At 41.0% G+C, this 21,341-nt stretch overlaps 2 protein-coding genes across 2 annotated transcripts in view; both read left to right on the top strand.

Annotated features, from left to right (window-relative positions):
- Positions 1-341: 341 nt before the first annotated feature.
- On the top strand, positions 342-8,011 carry shox2 (shox homeobox 2). Its single transcript, XM_082504306.1, has 5 exons — positions 342-689; positions 2,350-2,558; positions 5,067-5,124; positions 5,459-5,547; positions 6,426-8,011. Exons 1-5 carry the CDS (start codon positions 434-436, stop codon positions 6,681-6,683), a joined length of 870 nt encoding a protein of 289 aa, XP_082360432.1. The 5' UTR covers positions 342-433; the 3' UTR covers positions 6,684-8,011.
- The window catches only part of LOC309687622 (protein FAM98A-like), a gene marked incomplete at its 5' end in the record, with an annotated part of 104,825 nt that continues 90,567 nt past the window's right edge, over positions 7,084-21,341 (top strand). The window contains one exon of the mRNA XM_082502721.1: positions 7,084-7,188. Coding sequence (XP_082358847.1) covers positions 7,084-7,188 — 105 coding nt within the window. The remainder of the gene's footprint in view (positions 7,189-21,341) is intronic.

Genomic DNA, 21,341 nt, shown 5'->3' with positions numbered 1-21,341 from the left:
TCTCTCTCTCTCTCTCTCTCTCTCTCTCTCTCTCTCTCTCGCTCCAGTATCAGTGAAGGGGTAGGAGGTGGGGGGCGTGGGGGGGGGGGGGGGGGGGGGGGCTCATCCCGGCATCCTGAGGGGAGGTAATTTGCACGGATCAAGGGGGCAAGGCGCCGCAAAGTATAAATACTGTGACTTCAATAGAGGATCACCAGCAGGTTCCCAACTCCGCTACCAAAGGAGGAGGAATTGGCTGAGAAGATATATCTTCATATATTTTTTACCTTTTGTCCAGAGTTTGGCTGCATCACCTTGTATCATTTTCAAGGGGTCGACTTTAAAAAGAGCCGCACCACTGATGTCTTAAGCTGTCGTGGAGCAAAGGGAGAGTGTGTGAGTGAGTGAGTGAGTGTGGTGTGTGTGATTTTTTTAAAGAGGAGAGGAAGGAGTGATGGAAGAGCTCACCGCTTTCGTGTCTAAGTCTTTCGATCAGAAAGTGAAGGAGAAGAAGGAAGTGATAACCTACAGGGAGGTGTTGGAGACCGGGTCGACGCGAGCAGGGAGCAGGGAGTCTTTATCTGCGGAGCCGGGGAGCCGAGAGGAGCCGGCCGCCGTTAACCGGAACGTTGCGCTCTCGCCGGGCAGGGAAACTGACATGCTCGGCCCGGAAAGAATCAGGGACGCCGGGAGCCCCAAACTCATTGACGGTAGGACTTCACGGTGTTCTATACACAGTCTTTACGAGCAGGAATGTGTAGAGGACTTAGAGGAGAGAAAGACAGAGAGAGAGAGGGAGTGATCGAGCCCTGAGAAGACAAGCGAGCGTGCAGCCACATGTTTATTTGCGAAAAAGAGTTGAGCTCATGACTGTCATCCACACGGATATATTGCAGATTTTTAGCAGCCCGGTGGAGCGATTCTCGATTTAGTGACAGTCAGTTAGCGAGGTAAGAAGAGAAATTATTAACTGATGCTTTCTGGAAGTGCAGGCTATCGATTGGTTTTGGTAACTGTAGCTGTTTGCCTTATTTAAAAAAGAAAGAAAGAAAATAGCTACTCCTGAGACTGTAATGCTAATTAAAATATAGCTTATTATCTCTTTATAATGCATTTAAAAAGTTTCAATTTAAAAAATACAGAACACCAGGAAAAGGCCCACGTGTGACAAACAGTAAGGCCCGCATGTGGAAAACTACCCATATTTCTATAATATTAGTGCACTTGCGATATCGTGCTTTTTATGTATATATGTATATGTATATACAGATCATACAAATAATTATGTGGATTGTCTTCAGTAACGCTGCAGGTTAACCTCCTTGAGAGTGATCAGATTTATTTAAGAAGCATTGATTGTCAATGACCTCGGGCATCTGTACTTGCTATATTGTGAGGCCTATGGGAACGTTTGAACTCAAAGAAGGCGTAAAAACACACCTGGCGTTCAAATCGGTGGACTCGAGCGATTCAGTACAAGTCCTGTCATTTCTGCTGTCACTAACGTGTGATCCCGCACACCAATATAACACAGGCTTACACCAGAAGGGATAATTATTTATCACCGCTATCCTCAATAATTTAGCGTTTTTATGTATATATTTATGATTGCATAACCAAAACATTAGCAGGTAAACAAACCGGTGATGTAAAAAATCGTACTTCCAACACTAAAGGCTGAACCAAATAGAAATATTTACATTTGATTACGATTTTCAGAGAAAATTTTGCTTGACGTTTTAATGAAAGTGGAGCAGATGCTCGTGTGTCCCGTGCAAGCCTTCCCCACAGTGTTTTCTGAAACCTGGACAAAATGTGACAACATACTGGACAAGATATCTTAGAGCTGGGTGCTTGCGAAAAAAAGACATCTGTTCGTCATGGGCAGCGTGGTTAAAAGCGGAACTGCGACAAGCGTGTATCAGACATCCAACAGTGGGCACAGCGTTGCATATTTATAAGCAGTTAATAATTAAAGAGCTTTATGTAGCTCTACAAAACATCCGAGGTCTGATAGCTCTGTGATATTTGAGGGCACGTCTTTCTTTCTCTCTTTCTTTGGCGGTTGTAAGCTTTTATTTAATTGCTTTATTTAAATTCCTAGCTGATTTTTGTGTGTGTTAGGTGCCCTTTAATCTCCGCTTGCATACCCAGGTGGGTGGCTTGTGTTTTTACCTGTTTATAATCTGAATTATGCGTTAGCCTAAACATGACAGTGAAGCATTTTTGCACATTAAAAAAAAAGAAAAAAAAGAAAAAAATAACACTTTTAAGCACCTTAGAAATATGCAGTCCAGTAATAAGCAGGCTGGAGGTCACAGTACAGCCACATGATGTTGACGTCTCCCTCCTTTCTCGTCCGCACAACAGGCACCACGGATGTAAAAGAGAGAAAAGAGGACTCGAAGCCCATTGAAGACGAGACACAAACTAAAATCAAACAGAGGAGAAGTCGGACTAACTTCACATTAGAGCAGCTCAATGAGCTGGAGCGGCTCTTCGACGAAACCCACTACCCGGACGCCTTCATGCGGGAGGAGCTTAGCCAGCGACTGGGACTGTCGGAGGCCCGAGTACAGGTAGGGACAGTCAGTTAAACGAGACTATATTATAATAATAATAATAATAATAATAATAATAATAATAATAATAATAATAATAATAATAGAGGAAAAAATAAGATAACATCTGTGATAGAAAAAGTGACCATATTTTGAGTCTAAGCATGAAATTGAGATCTAAATCATAATTAAAAATTCATTATAATGACAATTATAATTACCACTATCGGCATTATGGAAGTGTAAGATGATGTTTGCTGTAGTAATAATAATAATAATAATAATAATAATAATAATAATAATAATAATAATAATAATAATAATAATAATAAACGGGGGAAAAACTTCCACGGGTCTTTCCTTTTACAGGAAGGATTTTACACTCTTCCCTGATTTTTGTTTTGCTTGATATCCCGCATGTAAACGGTGTGAGGGTGATAATATTTTGTTTGATTGAGGGTTGTTGTTTTCTTTTAATGCAATACGATAAGTGTGGCTCGACTGACTTGTATTAATGCTGCATTTATTGATGTAATGCTGTGTTTGTGAGACGGTTGAGTGGATCCCCAGAAGTGTTATGGAAGTTGTAATAAGTTAAATGAGATCTTAAGATCTTAAGAAAGGAAGGCAGAGTTCACCAGCAGCATGCAACTTCCTCTCCCAATTATTCTCTGTGATTAGGGTTTTTTCCCCCCCTCAACACGTTTGGATTATTTACCGTGTTCATTATCTCAATTAGGCGCTGCTCGTGTCACGAGACCACGTTTTGAATCTTTATTGTCCAAACGGGCGGAAACAAATAAAGCCTCTAAATATTTGTCTTCGGTTTCTGGGTGTATATGTTACCATGGCCCTGTTTGTCAGCGCTGCTGTAGTTTTTCACGGGGACAGGCCATCTGCGCAGAAACCCAGTAAGGGCTTCGCCGAGTCTGTGGGGTCGGTGGGTGATTGGTGGGGGCTCAGACAGGTCTTGTGCAATCCGCGGGAGGGGCGGGGGGCATATAGAAGAAGAAGAAGGTGTACTTTATTGAACACAGTTGTTGTTTTTGTTTGTTATTTTTTTGTTGTCATCTGTTTTTCTCAAAAACCTTACAGCATCTTATTTCACACTCGTATGGCCCGATTTCGTGGAGGACACAGTATTTGTCTCCACAACGAACATGGCGGTCTTCTGGATTGGGGTGGGGGGCATAACAAAACGGGTACCTCCATTAAAAAAAAAAAAAAAAATCCCCCATCTCAAACTCAACCCACCACACCCCCCGAAAAAAAAGTTAAAGCCAGCTTTTTGCAGGGCTCTATACCGGTCTCAACTGGAATCTCACCAATAAGGCGTATTGTGTCCCGAACAAGGGGCACAGCTCGGGGGATTTGCATAAATTATGTATTATTTTCTACCCAAATCAAGAACAGCTCACCCTCACTCTCTATCTGTCTCGTTCTCTCTCTCTTTTATCTCTGCTGGGGCATTATACATTTTTACCAGTTGCATGCACAGACCACACATTTATTTTGATGTGTTTTTTTATTTTTTAAATTGCGCCTCAATCAATATTCTGCAGTGCATTTTCCTGCTTTTATCGTGCTAATAAATTATACCTGAAGCGTGCACAAAAGAACTTCCGATTGACATCTAACTGTGATCAATAAATGAAGCCAGCTGACAGCCAAATCAATATGATATTTCAATCAAGCTTTCGCCGTGCGTGTATATAGGCCTGCTGACGTGAAAGGGGGACTGCACGCCGACGCGTTGCATCGTGGGCTAATTCAGCCGGTGCTTTGTCTGAGAGATTCAAAGCAGATTATCATAGTAATAAATCGTTTAATCTGTGTTCCAAGGCGTTTCTCTGAAATTGACGCTTGTCGATTTCAACAGGAGGAAAAAGAGAAGTGAGCTGTCTTTGAAGCGAGTTTTTTTGTGTGTGTCTGTGTGTGAGTGCGTGTTATGGCGGTGATTAGACAAAACTGCGAGGCATTTAAGCGATTCTCTGACATGGATTTTTCTGCAGATAAGGGTAATTAATTTCAGTGGTCATTTAATGAGAGGGAGGCGGAAAGAGAAAGAGGGAGATGCTCTCGGATCGCTTTGCTCTGATGTCCAAAACCATAATAGCATTGCTGCTATTCGATATCCGAGAGACCATTCAACTCTTCAGGGACACTAATCTATAGAAAGATGAAACCAGCGCTGACAAGGTTATTTATTATAGTCCAATAGTCCTGCATATTTCCAACAAGAGCGTTTCATTTCTGATATGATTTTAAATCTCCCTTTAGTAGATTTACACTTTCCTTTTTTTTGACTCCACTGTTTCCCTTCTCTCTGCTTCCGCTCAAACTGTCTCTCTCTTGTTGTAGACTAAACGTAATAATTAAAATCTGGGGTTAAGCAGTGCCATTAATATTTCACTGCTCCTTGGGGATATTGTTTTTCTTCGGTTGTTGTCACTTTGAGAGGAATTACACATGGCCTCGCAAGCAGCTGCCAATCAGTGGGTCTCTAATTAATTTCTGTCCCCACAGGTTTGGTTCCAGAACAGAAGAGCCAAATGCAGAAAGCAGGAAAACCAATTACATAAAGGTACACTTTTATCCCACACAACACAAACGACTATATGTTTATGTCTATTCCACTTTACTTTTATTCAACTGCAAAGCAACTGCACACTCGAACGCGAGCCAGCCTTTATGTTACTATTTAGTTAGTGGCTTAATTTCCAGTTAATTACGCCATCAGAATCATGGCGTTTTCTTTTTGTTTATATATTTTTTAAGTGAGTGTCTATCTTGGACGTTATTGCAAGTTTACTCCAGACAATCAGCTTTTACTGCTCGTTATTCAGCCCTGCGGTTTTACTCTTTGTGTCGTTGAATATTCTTCTCACATGATTAGGCTATCATCTGTGTTTTCGCAGGAGTCCTGATTGGAGCAGCGAATCAGTTTGAAGCCTGTCGTGTAGCGCCATATGTCAACGTGGGGGCTTTACGGATGCCATTCCAACAGGCAAGTTACTTTGAAGCGTCTAGTCTTAAAACCAGACCAATCCCCCGACTGCTCTCTTGGCACAGCCTCTGCCCAAGTGCTATGCAGAGACTCCAGATCCAATGTAGGGGGTAACTAAACTCTTATTACCACACTGACAAAAACACTGTGCCAACACAGAGGAGTCTGTACAGCCTAATTGGAAAATTCCTTTTATTTTTTACAAATTTATTTTATTTTTTTTAAAACCAGCTATTTGTCTTTTTTCTTCTTCTTAACCATTAAACCACAGCACACAAACATATTAACGGCCCAGCAGGCCAAAACTACTACTAGTAGTACTAAAACATTTTAACATTTAAATAAGTGAAGGGAAATCCCTGATATTTGATTTAGGCTACTAATTTGAACACCTGTATATATGGTAGCTAATAGCACGATACAGAGAATCTGGATAAAGCCGTTAAGTTATTGAGTTTATATCTTCTGTCATGTCAGTGAAGTCTAGTTTTTAGTTTGAGCACCGCTGGTTAACTTTATTTCCCAAAGGCCACATAAGTTTGGCTTTAGATTGCATTTCATGCAGTCGATGTCCAGCAAAATAAAAACACAAATTTGATCTCTGACTCACAAGAGTTGCAGTGTAGCCACTAAAACCCCAGGAGCTAAACGACACGGCCAGTGATTATTGCTCACTGTTTCACTGAGCAGCCATACATTTTCTTTCTTTCTTCTTCTTCTTTTTTTTTTAAAGCAGCCTAATCGAAACTAAATCTGCAGTCACACCAGTGAAAATGAGCCTACAGACAAAGTTAACGCATGTTCTCCCCCTTCTCTCCCCATCCGTGCGTCCCGTCCTGTAGGATAGTCATTGCAACGTGCCGCCCTTCTCCTTTCAGGTGCAGGCGCAGCTACAGCTGGACAGCGCCGTGGCGCACGCGCAACACCACCTGCACTCTCACCTGGCGGCGCACGCGCCCTACATGATGTTCCCCGCGCCGCCGTTCGGCCTCCCCCTGGCGACGCTCGCGGCAGAGTCAGCCTCCGCCGCCTCCGTCGTGGCCGCCGCCGCCGCCGCCAAGAACACCAGCAAAAACTCAAGCATCGCCGACCTAAGACTGAAGGCCAAAAAGCACACGGCCGCGTTGGGACTGTGACCCCTCCTCCCTCTCCCCCCTTCCACTCTACTCCACTTCCCTCACCTCCCCTTCCCCCAGAGAGACGTTACAGGACACGAGGCGCGGACGCACTACGGAACTTGCGACTGAGAGACACTGAACTTTAACGCTTATAAAGTGTGCGGGGAAAAAAATAATCCAAGGACAAAGTGAGAGAAAAAAATTATCCGTGGACGTTATTTATGTTTTTAAAACGAAGGACAACGAACATGACTATTAAATATAGGCTATTTATGAGAAAAATAAAAGGGGACTGTGACGTTATAGCCTACCCAGACGTGGTTTTTGACGCCAAAAAACAAAAACAAAACAAACAGACAAACAAACAAATAGAAAAAGATTTTAAAAATACAAAAAAAAAAAAATAAAAAAATGGCGGATGGGGTGGATAGCAAGGCTATACCCACCGCCTTCTCTCAGCAGCCACACGGCTGAGGAGGCCGGCGGGACACCTCGAGGAGCAGGAGGAGGAGGATGCAGCTGGGTCGGTTAATACTTTGTCAAACAAGGCGAACCATTCTGCAGTTGTTTTGATCTGTTTTATTATTGTTATGTTATTATTATTATTTCAGTTTGAACCTATATAGAGGCTGGCCTCGTTATATTTCCAAACCAATTTCTCTGTGTAAGGACAGAGCGGGAATTCTTTGACAAACAACAAACAAACAAAAAAGAGAGAGACAATAATCGAAGTGTTTTTCCCTCCTCTGTTTCCTGTCCAATTTGGAAATGCCTCGGCAGTGTTGTGCATGAGTATGTCTTCAAGGATGACGTGACGTGAGCCCCATCTCCCTCCCCTCCCTTTCTCTACCCCCCACCTCCTCGACAAAGGGCAACTCTCACTTGAATGTCTGGCCCATCTGACCTTGTTTGGACCTCCTCTGGTAAAGGTGAAACGGGCGACACACCAGAAATGTGAGATTGTAAAACATGTGTAGGCTATGCTGAACTTTCTGTTAGGATAACCCGATCTGCTGCCCATATTCACAAGGCGATCTGTGCCTCCCTCCCAGCCCCCCTCCTCCAGCGCTTTAAAGGAGGGCGTATTGCCATGAATGCCATCTTTTTGGCAGTGAACAAACAGAGAAATTACAGCAACACGAAGACTGTATTCAAACCGGTACGGGCACGTGTAAAATATGTTTATAAACCAGACACATGCATTATTTTATTATTTAGTGGCTTCATGAATGCCTTGTGTGTGGGACGGGGTGGGGTTTGTTCATTTTGTATTTTACTTTATTTCCGTGTATTAAAAAAATCATGTGCTTTCTGTATGTAATTTTGATGTTTTTATAAACAGTGAAAGTGAACTCACCTGAGGCACGGGTTTCTACAAAAGTAAAAACAAGCAAACCAAAAAAAAAAGTTTAAAAAAATCACGAGATTGTTTAACTTTTTCCCCCCCATCACATGTGAAACTTGGATCCACCTAAACAAAAGTGTTTTTCGGTCATATAATAAATTAACAAACGTTTCTTAAACGAGTCGACAATTTTTTTTACAAAACAATTGGCTATTATTATTATTATTATTATTATTATTATTATTATTATTATTATTATTACCAGTAAAACATGAAAAACAACAGCTCTTTATTAATTCATTCCTGTGGCTGTGGTCTTTTGATACGTCACGGTTGTGACAGGCCCGTTTAGCTGGAACATCGGTGTCTGCTGCTGCGTGCATGCCAATCCGATGCATTATTCATAGTTTGGTTATGGAGGGTTTGTGGAAAAGGACTGGTAATTTCCAGTACAAGCTAAAACGGGCAGATAAAGATTTAAAGAAAAGAAGAAGACGACTCAGTGACTCGAGTTTTGCCGCATTTAGGCACTTCAAATGGACACTGTTATATTCCTTTTTTAGGCTACTCATTTAGATTTGAAACGACTCTGTTATTCTTGCAGGAAATTAAGTCCCCCCGGACCCATGAGCCAACCCCAAATGGCCTGATGATTACATAAAACAAAGATGGATTTTTAATGTAATTATACTCGCGCGGTTTGTTTGTGCGTGCAGCTAGCAACAGCCTTAATGCTCCAGATGATAAATATTAGGCTACTTAGTCTCAGTCCTGATGCCTTAAACAAATAGCAGGTGTCGCACTTTGTTACATGCGCAACTTAAAGGTTGCTGTAAGTAACTGCGATGGGAAATAATTGTAATAGAAAAAAAATGTAACATAGGTTAATGACACAGTGTAACACCATTTCTGAATAGCTTGCTCTCCACTAAATGCTGCTTTCCCCCCATTCTTCTTCTTTATATCATTGGCCAAAGTTGGACATCATGTATGAAAACATGCAGGCGGCTCACAGGCTAACCAAAGCCAAAGTGTTTGGAAAAAATGGGGAGAGATTTATTAACGCCTGCCTCACTTGACTTACAAATTCGCCTGATTCATTTCCTGACATCTTAACCGCCTCTTATTGAACATTTAATAAACACCTGACACGGGAGCCTATAATTATAGGAATCCAGATCGCATTACCCTTCCGATATTTCCACACAAAACACAATGTCTTTAGCTATTAATTAATACTGATCTCACAGAGTCTGCACTACAGTCTGGACTGTTTGTATAGCCCAGCTCTGCGTTCAGGGCAGGATTTAGACGCCAAAACTATTGACTTATTGATTCTGAACCTCGCCAGTAATGGAGGAGACGGAACTGGGAAACTGCTGAATCGAGAGCGCGCATGCATGCTGTCCTGCGAGGGAACAGATACCGGGATGCGGGAGCGCGCCTGACCTGCCACTGTCCCGCTTGGGAACTGTGGCGTTAGTGTGATCGGTTTAGCTGCGGTGACTACAGAGTAAGCTCAAATCCATCACATTGTCTGCTACATATCGAGATATTTTATAACATAAAAAAAAAGAAGTTGGGCACAGATAATGAATTTAGTTTAAAAAGACATTTAAGGAAGACCTTCTACAAATGATATTTAAATAGCATAACCTTCATTACTGAGTACACCACAAGCACATTCCTGTACAACTTAATGAAAACTACAAGTACGATTTTTGCAAAGGGTTAATTACTTGTAAAGTAATTACCCGAATGGTGTCTGTGCTTCAACCACGTGTCGGTTGTTGCACTCTCCACTTCTTTGTGACATCAACCCAAAGTCTTGATTTCCAGCGTGAGCCGTGCGTGTCCCGTTGTGGAGTGGTCGAGCAGCTATCAGGATGTCCTGGAGGTGTAGTGCCTGGAGTGGAGGGCCTCTGCTCAGAGGGGCCCAGGAGACAAAGAGACTGGGACACACAAGTGTTCTGATTAGACATGGAGACTAGCAGTGCTCGCACTCTCCTCTCAACACACTCTTAAGACACACACTCCCACACAGCCAGCCGGGAGCCAGCCGTGCAGGCTTTTTCTCACTGTCTTTCCCTCTTGCTTGCTTCAACCTGCTTCACTCTCCTCAGCTCTTACTCTCTGTCTGTTGCAATGGATTATTTTACACCAAGCTGGATGAGTCAAGAGGTGGTAGGTAATATTAACGTTCATCAAATGAATGAAAGGCGCACGCATGTTCAAATGCATAACATATATCGGGAACCCACACACACACACACACACACCGACGCGCACATACAGATCATCATAGTCTGGTGAGTCACAACAGCACTCGACACCATGGGATCCTTCATATCAACTGGTGCTGTCTTGCTGCTATATTTACCCCACTACAACCCCTGAGACAAATACACTACTCTCTCATTTCCCACACTTGGCCCTTTATCAAATTAGGGCACGTTAAACAACCACATAGAGCAGGTTTTTTTTTTCCTTTACTGACAGCAAAAGCATTTTTCTTTTTTTCCGCTGTTTTCTTCTTCCATGTGAATGGCTACAGCTAAATGTTTTGTGTATACAGCTGGTAACCATGCTTGTGTGTGAGTGAATTTATGTGAGAAAGTATGAGAGAGAACTCCCTTTCTCTTCTTTTCTCTCTAAGGGCTTGCCTTTGTTACATGTTAGGAGTGCTCAAAGAGCAGGGCACACACAGCACTGCACCAAAGACAACAGCCATCAGGAGCAAAGGCAGATAAAAGACCAACTTCAAAGACATCAAATGGAGCGAAAGTGAAAAAGAAACCTGCTGAAAACTCCCTCCAATAGCACTCAGGCCAGCAATTAGGACGCCGTATCGCTGCCTGTTATCACATGCATGCGCTGTACAGGCCTGGGTGGCTAACCGCAGCACTTGGTGTGGGCTGCAGTCAGCAGAGAATTACTGCATTTATAGAGCTCGACTGTAACACTGTATTTAATTTCACTGTAGGATGAAAAGTGGGTGTTCACACAGATTTGACCCCTGCTATGACCAGGGAGGCTTAACCATGGTGATTACAGACACAGAAAAACAACAGCCTCTATCTCCAGCCTCCTTCTATTCAGCAGCGAAGTAGAACAAAACAAAACAGAGGTCAGAACAAAACAAGAAGTCTAATTGTTTCACTGTTTCCTGTTTAGGTGCCCCAGGGCAATCTACACATTTTTATGTACTGGGCGCATTTTATTTGTTATTAATTCATTTCCAGTTGCAGCTGGTTTGCAGATTAGAGAGATAACATAATGTATAACTCCCTGCCCCGGGAAGAAGACATAACAAGGGTGTATGTGTTGAGACCTGTGGGCATTAGTAACCCTGAGGGGATTTTATTGTTTTCACTGAAAAAAAGAAAAGAAAAAGAAAGTGACATTTGGTGCAGCGTGGATGCAATAGGCATTTTTGTGTATATAGGTGTATGCGTGCATTGTGGCCCAACAGAGAAAGAGTGTGAGAACAAAATGAAACACTAAGGCAGAGGGAGAGAGGGAGAGAGGGAGAGTAATGAGGGGCACACAGTAAATGTTAAACATTTGGCCCATGCCGTTCTGTATTTACAAGCTGGTAAGATCCAATCATCTGTGTGTGAGTATAATCGAGTACTTGCTTTTCAATCATCAGATGTTTGTACACAGACTCTTAAATTACAAAAAGCCTTTTGGAAACACAGGCCTAACTCATCTCATATTGATTGTATTCACGCTGTCTGAAGTTTACAAAATGTCATTTTAAAATGTCATGAAATGACAAAAAAGCCGACAAATCACCCAATATTTGTATCAGGATGCTCAAGTGTCTTTTTAATGTGGGCAAAAGCAGGGAGGTCCACGATCATTCATTCTGGGGTTAAATGCTTTTTCAACATTCTGTCCAGGGAACCATTTATGACCATTTATATATCTTTCAGCTGCATTCAAATGCTCTCTGAACTGGTGACAGACATGTGTGGTCAAGGCAAAGTTTAGATGTGATGGAAAATGGTGCCTGGCTTTCAGTATAAGCATCAATCACCTGTGTACTGTAAATGTTATACTCATAAAGCTGTTAGCTGTTTTCGCACGGCCATAAATCTGTGTAGGACAAAAATCGATACGTCTTGCTGATGTTCGAAAACATACAACCCCGTGATGGATACACTGGTTGCATTCTACTTAAAGTTTTCCATCCTTTTTGCTACAGTTGCATGCAAACGCATCATAACTGGACGAGAAGTGCACTGTTAATCTTTTATGAGAATCTGACCCATGAACTGTAATCGTAACATTAGTCTGCTCTCTAAAATTGATTCTGAATTCATGTGTCAACTGGTAACATCTAAAGAACTTGAACTTTTTGACAGTTTGGACACATGTGTTATGTAACAATGTAGCTACATGTGGCTTAGCTAATATAAAATCTACAGGCACAGTTTTTTTTTTAAAAATAAAAATAGACAAACACAAAAATAAGTAAATAATCACAAACATAGCTTATCATGCAAAACCTGTGTAATTAAAAAATGTGCCCGTCACAATCGTGCAGTCAAAACGTTTTGCATGTCATCCCTCATGTACTTCAACTTTTCTCTTGTCAGCTACCCGGCTGTCAAGTAAATGCCCACCCCCACCCACTGCGGTGAACATGGAGGTTAAAGTTAAAGTACTAAGCTGCCAGATTACTGTAGTAGAGGTATATTTTCATATTATTATGTCTCTGTGACTTGAGAAGTAATGCAGACATAATAAAATACGTAAGCCTAAAACAAAAATATATAAATCTTACTTGACTAACTGTACTTACATTCAGCCAATGATTTTAGTTAGGAACTTTGAATGTTCAAAATAAAATAAAAACTAGCAGCAGGTTATCATGAGTTCAGCTTTATTATCTCTTCACATTTCCTGCCTGCCTAGTTAAATGCAAATAAATGCCTCCAAAATGTCTAAAAATGCAGCACTTTGGGGCAAATTCACATCTCCAAATAAGCTATTCCTAATTTTTTTTTCCACACTGCTGCATGAGAATGTAGCAAAAGCTATTACACAGGATTCAAGATTATGCATCCGCCTACAGTATGTTAACTTGAATTCATTGTTTAAGCATTACCCCAGAAAATTAAAGTTTACCTGTCCAAGTGCTCTGCTGTATATTAATAAGTCTTTGGGGCAGTGGAATATAGGAGCAGGAGGTCAAGTGCTTTAGAAGTAATAGAATTTTAAAGCAGGGTACTACTTCCAGGGCATCTTATTCAGATGTTTTCATTGATCCTGCCACTTGTGTCCCCTCACTGATACAGCAGTATTGACAGCTTTATTGCTATGGTAATTTACTCTTTTGATGAGTTTCTGTGCATGGGCTGGAAGATAAACACATACCACACACAAACACATAACGCACACATGCACACATGCCATATTATGGGCTAATAAGATGAGCGTGAAAAGTAATGTATAATGGTGGGGGAGCATGTCAAGTTCAACTGGGCGCAGCAGGTCGGAACAACGTGTCTTGTTCCTGCGCAGGCTAATATAAATTGATGTTGCAAGCTGAGAGAAGGGCAGACAAAATGCGAAGAGCTGACGGTGCTGCATTATAGGGCCAAGGAGGCATCAGAGGCGGCAGGACCCCCATAGTGGTGCGATGTTCTGCCGACGTCTAATTAAATAGGCCTGCATTACTTTCCTCCACAGTGGGGTGTGTGAGAAGTACACTTGTATCTCATTCTGAAATGGAAAGTAAAAATAGACCTTAAAAGTTAGCCCTCACACACCCTCCCTCCTGTGATATTGCCACAGTGTGTGTGTGTCAGCCTCTCTTTGTCTCTTTGACTTGCTCTCTGACTTTTCTCACAGTCTTTGCTTTCAAACGTTTTATATCATTATTCATGTTATAAACTAAACAAAGAAAATGACTGCTAAAATTTGTTGGTGTAGCTGTTACGTTACACCCAATTTAATGCAGGATTGTGTTTATTCAGTGGATTCGGTGATGACTTTCAAAGCAGACAATGGAAAAAATGGGCAATCGCTTCGCTTCAACAAGAAGAAATCTTTAAAAGTTTAACGAAACTGGATGCCAGTCCGTGCAGTGAGCAAAACTTTCCCTCTCCTTTTTGTTTTGAAGTGGGGAAAAAAAAATTCGAGGAAGTGACACATGAATTGAGAATGAATACAGCATGCATCCTAAAATAGCTGACACTTACAGCTGGAGATAACTGGTTGTGTTATAGAAAGGAAGGAAGCGAGCTGACTGAAAACAACTGTATCTCTCAACCGGCGCTGATATTCTTATACGAGATTTAACAGCACGATGTGAATCCTTTTTGAAAAACTCAGTTTCTGAGCCAACTGATTGACAGCGAATTTGGACATCTATGGACTAAACATAGTGGAATGTGAAAGGAGGGAAAACAGAAAAGACTCCGAAAGAATGAGAAGGCAGAGTTATAAGGACAAAAGCAGCGATATGAGTAGAATATCTTGGAGAGGATAGGCAGAAGTGCCAAAGACATGAGTGTGCCAAAGAGGAAGCACTTTGTTGAGCTAAAGCATGCTTGAAAGACTGCCTCTTATCTTAATGATGACAGGGACCCTTTTAAAGGGTCACATGTGACACACTGTCTGCTGGAAGTACACTTGTAGGACCACCGAAGAGAAGCTAAAGGAGTGGTTTGAATCTATGCTAGAAAATCACATGAAATGTAGAATTTTTCTGAAATTCACATATGATAAAATCAAGCAGGATATTTTTCTAAATACCGTTTTTTAAACTAATAGCACTATATAGATATATATTTGAACGTTTTTAATGTTAAACTGTTGATCAGCCAGAACATTGCTTGTTTGTTTTTTAGCTGATTAGCTTAGCTTAGCTTAGCTTAAGGACCAGAAACAAGAAAACAATTGGCTTAGATCTGTCTAACCCTGTTTGCTAACAAGTATGGACTTGACCAGCTATTATATATTTCTATCAGCAAAGATATATGTATGATTATGTAAGCTCATGGATATTTATGTCCTTGTCAATTCATAAAATACACAAAATGATCATAAATTGTGTTTTTCCCGCCAAAATATCTGGCAAGTATAAGATTTGTTATGGCTGGTACAGTTTATAAAGTAGTTCTTTATACAAATACTTCTTTATTAAAATAATTAATTTTAATTCAAAACCATTTAGTTATCTAGAAATATAAGTTTTAGAAGTTAGGATTGCTTTGTCTCATAGCTAATAATTATACAGTGTTTTTTAAAATTGATCAGTTTGCACAGTATAACTTGGTCAACCAGCAAAGGAACAAAGCCACGTGCTACTGTCATCATATTACATTTTTCAATAACACAGCAATGTAATGATTTACCGTACTAAATTTAGTAATCACATTACAGTTACGATTACGTTGTGAATTGCATTCTAACAGTTCTTCAGTTTTCTGCATGATGAGAAGACCACAAACCAAAAATCAATACAATTACACTATTTTCATTTCTACTGAACAAAAGAACAAGAGCATGTTAGTAAAATGCAAACTGTGCACGTTTGAAACAATTGCTGCTAATGCAAACGCATCCTCACAGACAGCATGCTAACACAAAGCTAGTTTGTTTGGCTAACCCAAACCAAAGAGCCAGAGCAGGAAACACAAGCAGAGATAAACAGACTTGCAATGTTGTAGCCTTCTTTTCTCTGCATACCTGACTCTGCAGTAGTAATCACTGTGAAACAGTGTGTGAGGTGGTTTCCAGCCTAGGAGTTACTGATGGAGCTTTGTGTTTAAATTTAAACATTAAAAGAACATTTGTGTGTGTGTCACCATTATGACAGCAATTTGTGTGACATTATGTGGGACTATATTAGGTCTATATTGTTAAATTAAAATTATGTATGTATGTTTCAAAGACAAAATCAATTATAAGAGTCTCTATCAGAAAGTGAATGATACTGCTATTACTGCCACGAGAAAATGCTTTAAAAATGAAACAAATGACACAAATATTTAAACAGTTTCACTGGATTACAGAACAACACTTGAAAATGTTACTTTTAATGCTTGTGTTCTTGCTTCCATCTGTAATGCTTATAATTGATATTGTATAATACAGTTAACATAACTTATTAATACATTTATTTAGAGTGTTAAACTCTAAGGTTTATATAATAAGGAATGGCAAATAACACAGTTGGCATTAGCCAATATATCAATACATGTTTTTAAGCATAAATAATTTTACAGGTAAACAGTGAATGTATTGTTTTGTCTTACTATTGTTTCTGTGATATAGAATCAGCATATTTATGTAACCACACCTTATATTTTCTCGTTTTTTGTTTTTAATGGGAACAAAACTCTGCTTTACGACTTGTTTATCGCTACTGGTACCCTGTTTTTATATGCATATACAGCTGTCTGAGTATTTAAATGCAGTACTGGTAAACAATATAACATGTTATTGGGCTATATGAGGTAGAAAACGCAAACAATATAATTTTCTGGGCTTGGCGAGCATGGCACATATAGAATTGCACCACTGACGATAAAAGCAATATTATATTTTTTCTAGCGTCTTGCAAATTTAGAAAATTAAAATGACACGGCATTACAGTGTAATTATTTTTTGTTGAAAGACATGAATGCATTCACAAACTTTTTTTAAATAGTAACATTCAGCATTTTTTGACTCATAATTATAATTTTGAGCTCTCTACTGCTGCCAACGTCAACAATTTTTTCCATATTAGTCACATTTGCTTACTTTATTCCCTAAAAGCCATTCTCATTTCATGAGTGGGTTGGATAAATATAGCACTGCTTCTCTGAGAGAGGTTTCAGCTGCTCCTGATGAAGCAAATACAATGTATCTTTATCATATTTCCTTTGGGTGATATTTACAATCCCAACACTCATATCACAGTGATTTCCCTTAAATACTATTAGAAATAATTTGGGGAAGCAGCAACATGCTGGAGTAACTGAACTTCTCATAAGTGCTCACTCAATTGGCTTCATGACCAAAATATGAAATGAAAACCTGAGTTGAGAGCCTGCAGACCACAGAGAGATGGTGTAGTGTGGTCTGGAGGGCGTGCGTGGACACAGAAGAGATCTGAGCACTGTAAAAACACATCCCTCCGGCACCATTATATAAGCATACATATGGGACAGTAAAAATGGAAGACGACACTTTAAATGACATTATTATAAAATGCAATACTCCTGGAATGATCCCTTATTAAATTAGGCCCTATGATCCAAGATGAATTTCCCGCTTCCCTAATCCATCAAGAGGGGAATATTAAAAGATAGGCCTCAACTGGCATTAGAAGCTCACTCCGTCTTGACTTTCATTATTCTGCATTAGGGTGCTGCTGGGGGAGAGCCTCTTAATGAGAATTACAATGATTCACTGGCCCCGGCCCCACTTCTGACAAGTCAAATATTAACTCCTCAGTCACAGCTGTCGGAATTAAAATACTTTGTAGCCGCGGACGTGCTAAATTAAATTGGCCTTTTATGTTCCTTACATGGCTGACCCCCGTGGGGCTCCATTGCCTCAGTCGCCACTGAGACGGCTATGACAGAGCAAGAGGAAGAGGCAAGGCAAGCAGTGCACTCGGCACAGAGAGGCAGGCTCACACGAAAACAAACATTTCTGTCCCCTGTGTGTCATTCTGTCATCTTCTCTTGCTATCGCTCTATTCTCCCCCTCTTCCTTCATTCTGTGTTTCTCACCAGAGGCTGTTTCTTTGGCAGACATCTTCACCGCACTGTTTGTTTGATAGCCAGTGTCAGCTACTGTCGACTATTGTCTGCGTTTCGCTGCAGTCGCTCTCTATTACTCGGGCCACAGACACACATAAAGGCTCCTCACCTGTTGCTTGCCCTTCATGTTTAACAGCCAAACAGATTAACATGGCGGAGGAGCCTTTTTCAAAGAGCAAGGGAACTTTGTTCTAATGTGATTAAGGTTTAGTGTGCAGACAACAAATCAAATTTCTATTGACCTTTAAAAGTTTTATTTCAGTTAATTTGCACTCACTTAAGCAGAGGGCTAGGGCTCACAGACCTGCACTTCTCTCTGCCTTCCTAATTCCTCTGTGTGTGCACCAACGCTTGTTGGGCGGTTCCTCCACCCGCCTCCTTTCTAGCTCACTCTGGCCCCAAGGTCATGTGCACTGATGCTGTGAGTGGGGAGGTTTTCTGCCTTTTGCCTGTCTCTTTCCCCAGCAGCATTTCAGCTCTGCTTGCGTTGCCAGCAGAGCTATGAATCCTTCTCCCGTTCTGTTTGAGCTGCTCACAAACAAACGATCGATTTCACAGGGAGAGAGAGAGAGGAGGGAGAGGGAAAATATAACTGCCAGTGACCCTGCAGTCTGCAAATGTTACACTTGAAATCGCTGGATTTAAAAAAATAATAATAAAAAAAATACCACATACATGCCCCGGGACATGTCACCTCTCCCCTTTCAAAAGTCAACTGAATGAATAAAGAAATGGATGGAGCTGATAAAGAAAACAAAAAAACGGCCAAATGGAAGAGAGTGGAGGATTAATTCAGTGGGCAGATGGGTCTTGGTGTCAATTTGAGCTATTCTGATCCACTGAATTGAAACTAGAGCTTCAACCAAGCCCCAAACAAGCCACCTTTGACCCCCATGACAGACACAATACTGATACTCTATATTCATTCAGTTCCTCTGCATGCTTTGTTTTAAGTAAATCTGCTTCTCCCTTTACTGCTCTGGCCTTACTTTAAAACTCTGCACCTTAGGTCAGCTGATTAGCATAGGGCAATATACAGCAGACTGTAATAGACAGCTTGACTACTGCTGCCTATAAGATACAGCTGCTTTGTACTACTTTGTAACACTTTAAATAACTTTTAACGAATAAATTAAATGTACCAGTGCATTGTTGACCCAGGGTTATTGTAAAGGTTTTTAATTACCGCCCAGAAAGTAATTATCTCTTCTTGAAAGCATATTTCTCGTTGCATTTTTAGGTTTTTTTGACTCTTTGGGGAAAATATATTCCTTATAATAAAAGCTATTAGGATTAAAAATTGTTCATGGGTCTCATTGTCATTACAGCTTCAACTATTAGCTATATCCATTCACATGTTAAGAACAAAAGTAAGCAGTGGGTTATATTAAAATCCCCCAAATCAATGTTTCCTGAAGGGCTGTGCATAAATGGCCCCATTACTGTTCTTAGAGGCTTCAGCGGGGAATGATTTAGACGACACCCCTGCAGTGGACCATCAGTCACTCTTTTAGAGTTAAATAAGCCATGAGAAGGACTGTTATCCTTACTGGCTTAAGCTACCATTAATCAGTCCACTTCACCTGTCAATACAGCCACTGGCTTCCAATCAAACAACCATTACAGCAGTGAGCATCCCAATAAAGGAGATCTTTGTTTCTTATTGAGTTAATCACTCAGCATGCACACACTGCTCTCGTAAGACTGGCACTGGCAGTGTATACGCCTCTCCTCATGTGTGGAGGAGTGCAGGGGTCAGGCTTAACACACAGTGTGACTTGGAATGTGGAGGAGGCGTAGGATGAAACAATATTATAAGCGATGCTTTGCAATTACAACTGTGTGGAGACAGATCATTGTTCGAGATTGCCCTTTGAAGGTGTACCATTGATCTATGCAAATTGATAGCCAATGAAAATAATAAGTGCTCATTGCGAGTGTCATTATCTCTAAAGCTATGATTAATGCTAACAGTGTGAGAGGGAACGAGGGAGAGGCGAGGGGGGATCGGGCCAGAACAACGTGATGGACTGATGTGTCATCCGCAACCTGAGTTGGAGGATATGGCTCCAAGCAGGTGGGAGTGAACTACCCTCTGACAGCCCTCTTCAAAATGACAAAATCCATCCTCCTGTATTGAACAGTTATTCCTCTGTCTTTCACCAGGCATCTTTGGACACTCCCTTCTTCTCTTCATCCCTCTGTCCAGCCCCTCTCTCCACCACAACCCTGCCCAGCCGCTCCCTATTGATCCTCACCAGTGATTGGTTGAGCTGTAATTTGAGATGGACATTGACGGATGAGTGCAAACTGTTTTTCTTTTTCTCTCTTTTTTCCTCTCTCCGGGGTGATGAAGTCATAATGCTAGTGACAAATCCAGACAGGGACCAATTGCAATGGAGTAGTGGCCTGAGTAACCTTTAGAACCAAGGCAGGATGTCGCCCGGTTTGTCACACATGCCCCCTGGGTACAGGATGGTCACAGCACTCATAAATCCTCCCATACAGGCAGTCAGAGCTTTTTGAATGGACAGAGAGTTCAACAGAGAGCCTGGAAATTGGCTTCTCTGTAGTGGATTTCTGAAGTGCTACCTTTTTTCCCCTGTGAAACAGGATAAATATCCCTTTGTAAAGTGCCAAACAGATTATCTTATTCATTTCTAGGTAACTTGTTGCTAGAAATGAATGCAGATAATCGTGTAAAGGTGGTTAGTACTGTCAACATTTTCAATTTTGTAAAGTAGCTACTATGTGATTGTCAGTTACACAGTAGCTACTTTAAAAGCAATGTCATAATGTGACTGAAAAGATGTCACATTATGACAAGTTTATGATGACGTTAACTTGTCATCATAAACCTACAAATGATTTTTACTCAAAGCAGGGCTTGCTTTAGAGTTAAAGAGGGAATTTTCAACTGTCTGGAGCCCAACATTAATGATTTCATTAGGTCCTGGTCATATAGACTTAGATACTGGTTGGAGACCCCATGGCAACCACAAGTTGCTATAGAAAAACGAGTGCTTTCTGATCAGTTGCAAATGGTTGCTGTGAAAATGATTGCTAAAGCTCCAGTGACGCAGGGCTAGAGGCTTGTCAGTAACTGTCTGATAGCCAAGGGGAAGAAATATATGTTCCCCAACTGGTTGGTAAGTGGTTGTAGGAGGCCGCTGGCAGTTGCTGGGTGAAATTAGCTATAAATGTCCAAAAAACTCTTTGTGGTCTGCCTTGAGTTTGCATGGAAGACGTCGACTTGTTTGCAAATGCTACTCAGTGGCATGAAGATTACGACACAAACACAAAACAGAGACAGTTCAACTTCACAGTAATGGTTGTACCTTGTAAAATGTGTCGTTTTCGCGGCAAGGCACAACTTTTTGTCATGGTCCTGGGCCATGTGGGCCCAGTATTCTTAGTTTCTTGTATTTTTGTATTTCGTTCCTTATTTAGGCCATGTTTCCTGAGTTGTTCTGTTGTGTTGTTCCCGAAGTGTTTTCCCTTCGTGACTCTTACCCCCTGTGTGCCCCTCTGTGTATTTTTGAGCCCTCGTCTCTCTTTGTG

This window comes from Aulonocara stuartgranti (genome assembly GCF_965226115.1).
Source record: "Aulonocara stuartgranti genome assembly, chromosome: 14".
NCBI lineage: Eukaryota > Metazoa > Chordata > Actinopteri > Cichliformes > Cichlidae > Aulonocara > Aulonocara stuartgranti.
The sequence above is the reverse complement of the archived record's forward strand: the minus strand, read 5'-3'. Positions and strand labels throughout refer to the sequence as shown.

Bases quoted from the DNA above. Each gene is read 5' to 3' on its own strand.
- shox2 (XM_082504306.1), top strand. From the start codon at position 434: ATGGAAGAGCTCACCGCTTTCGTGTCTAAGTCTTTCGATCAGAAAGTG. The intron at 690-2,349 runs GTAGGACTTCAC...TCCGCACAACAG, and splicing joins GAGCCCCAAACTCATTGACG to GCACCACGGATGTAAAAGAG. The intron at 2,559-5,066 runs GTAGGGACAGTC...CTGTCCCCACAG, and splicing joins TGTCGGAGGCCCGAGTACAG to GTTTGGTTCCAGAACAGAAG.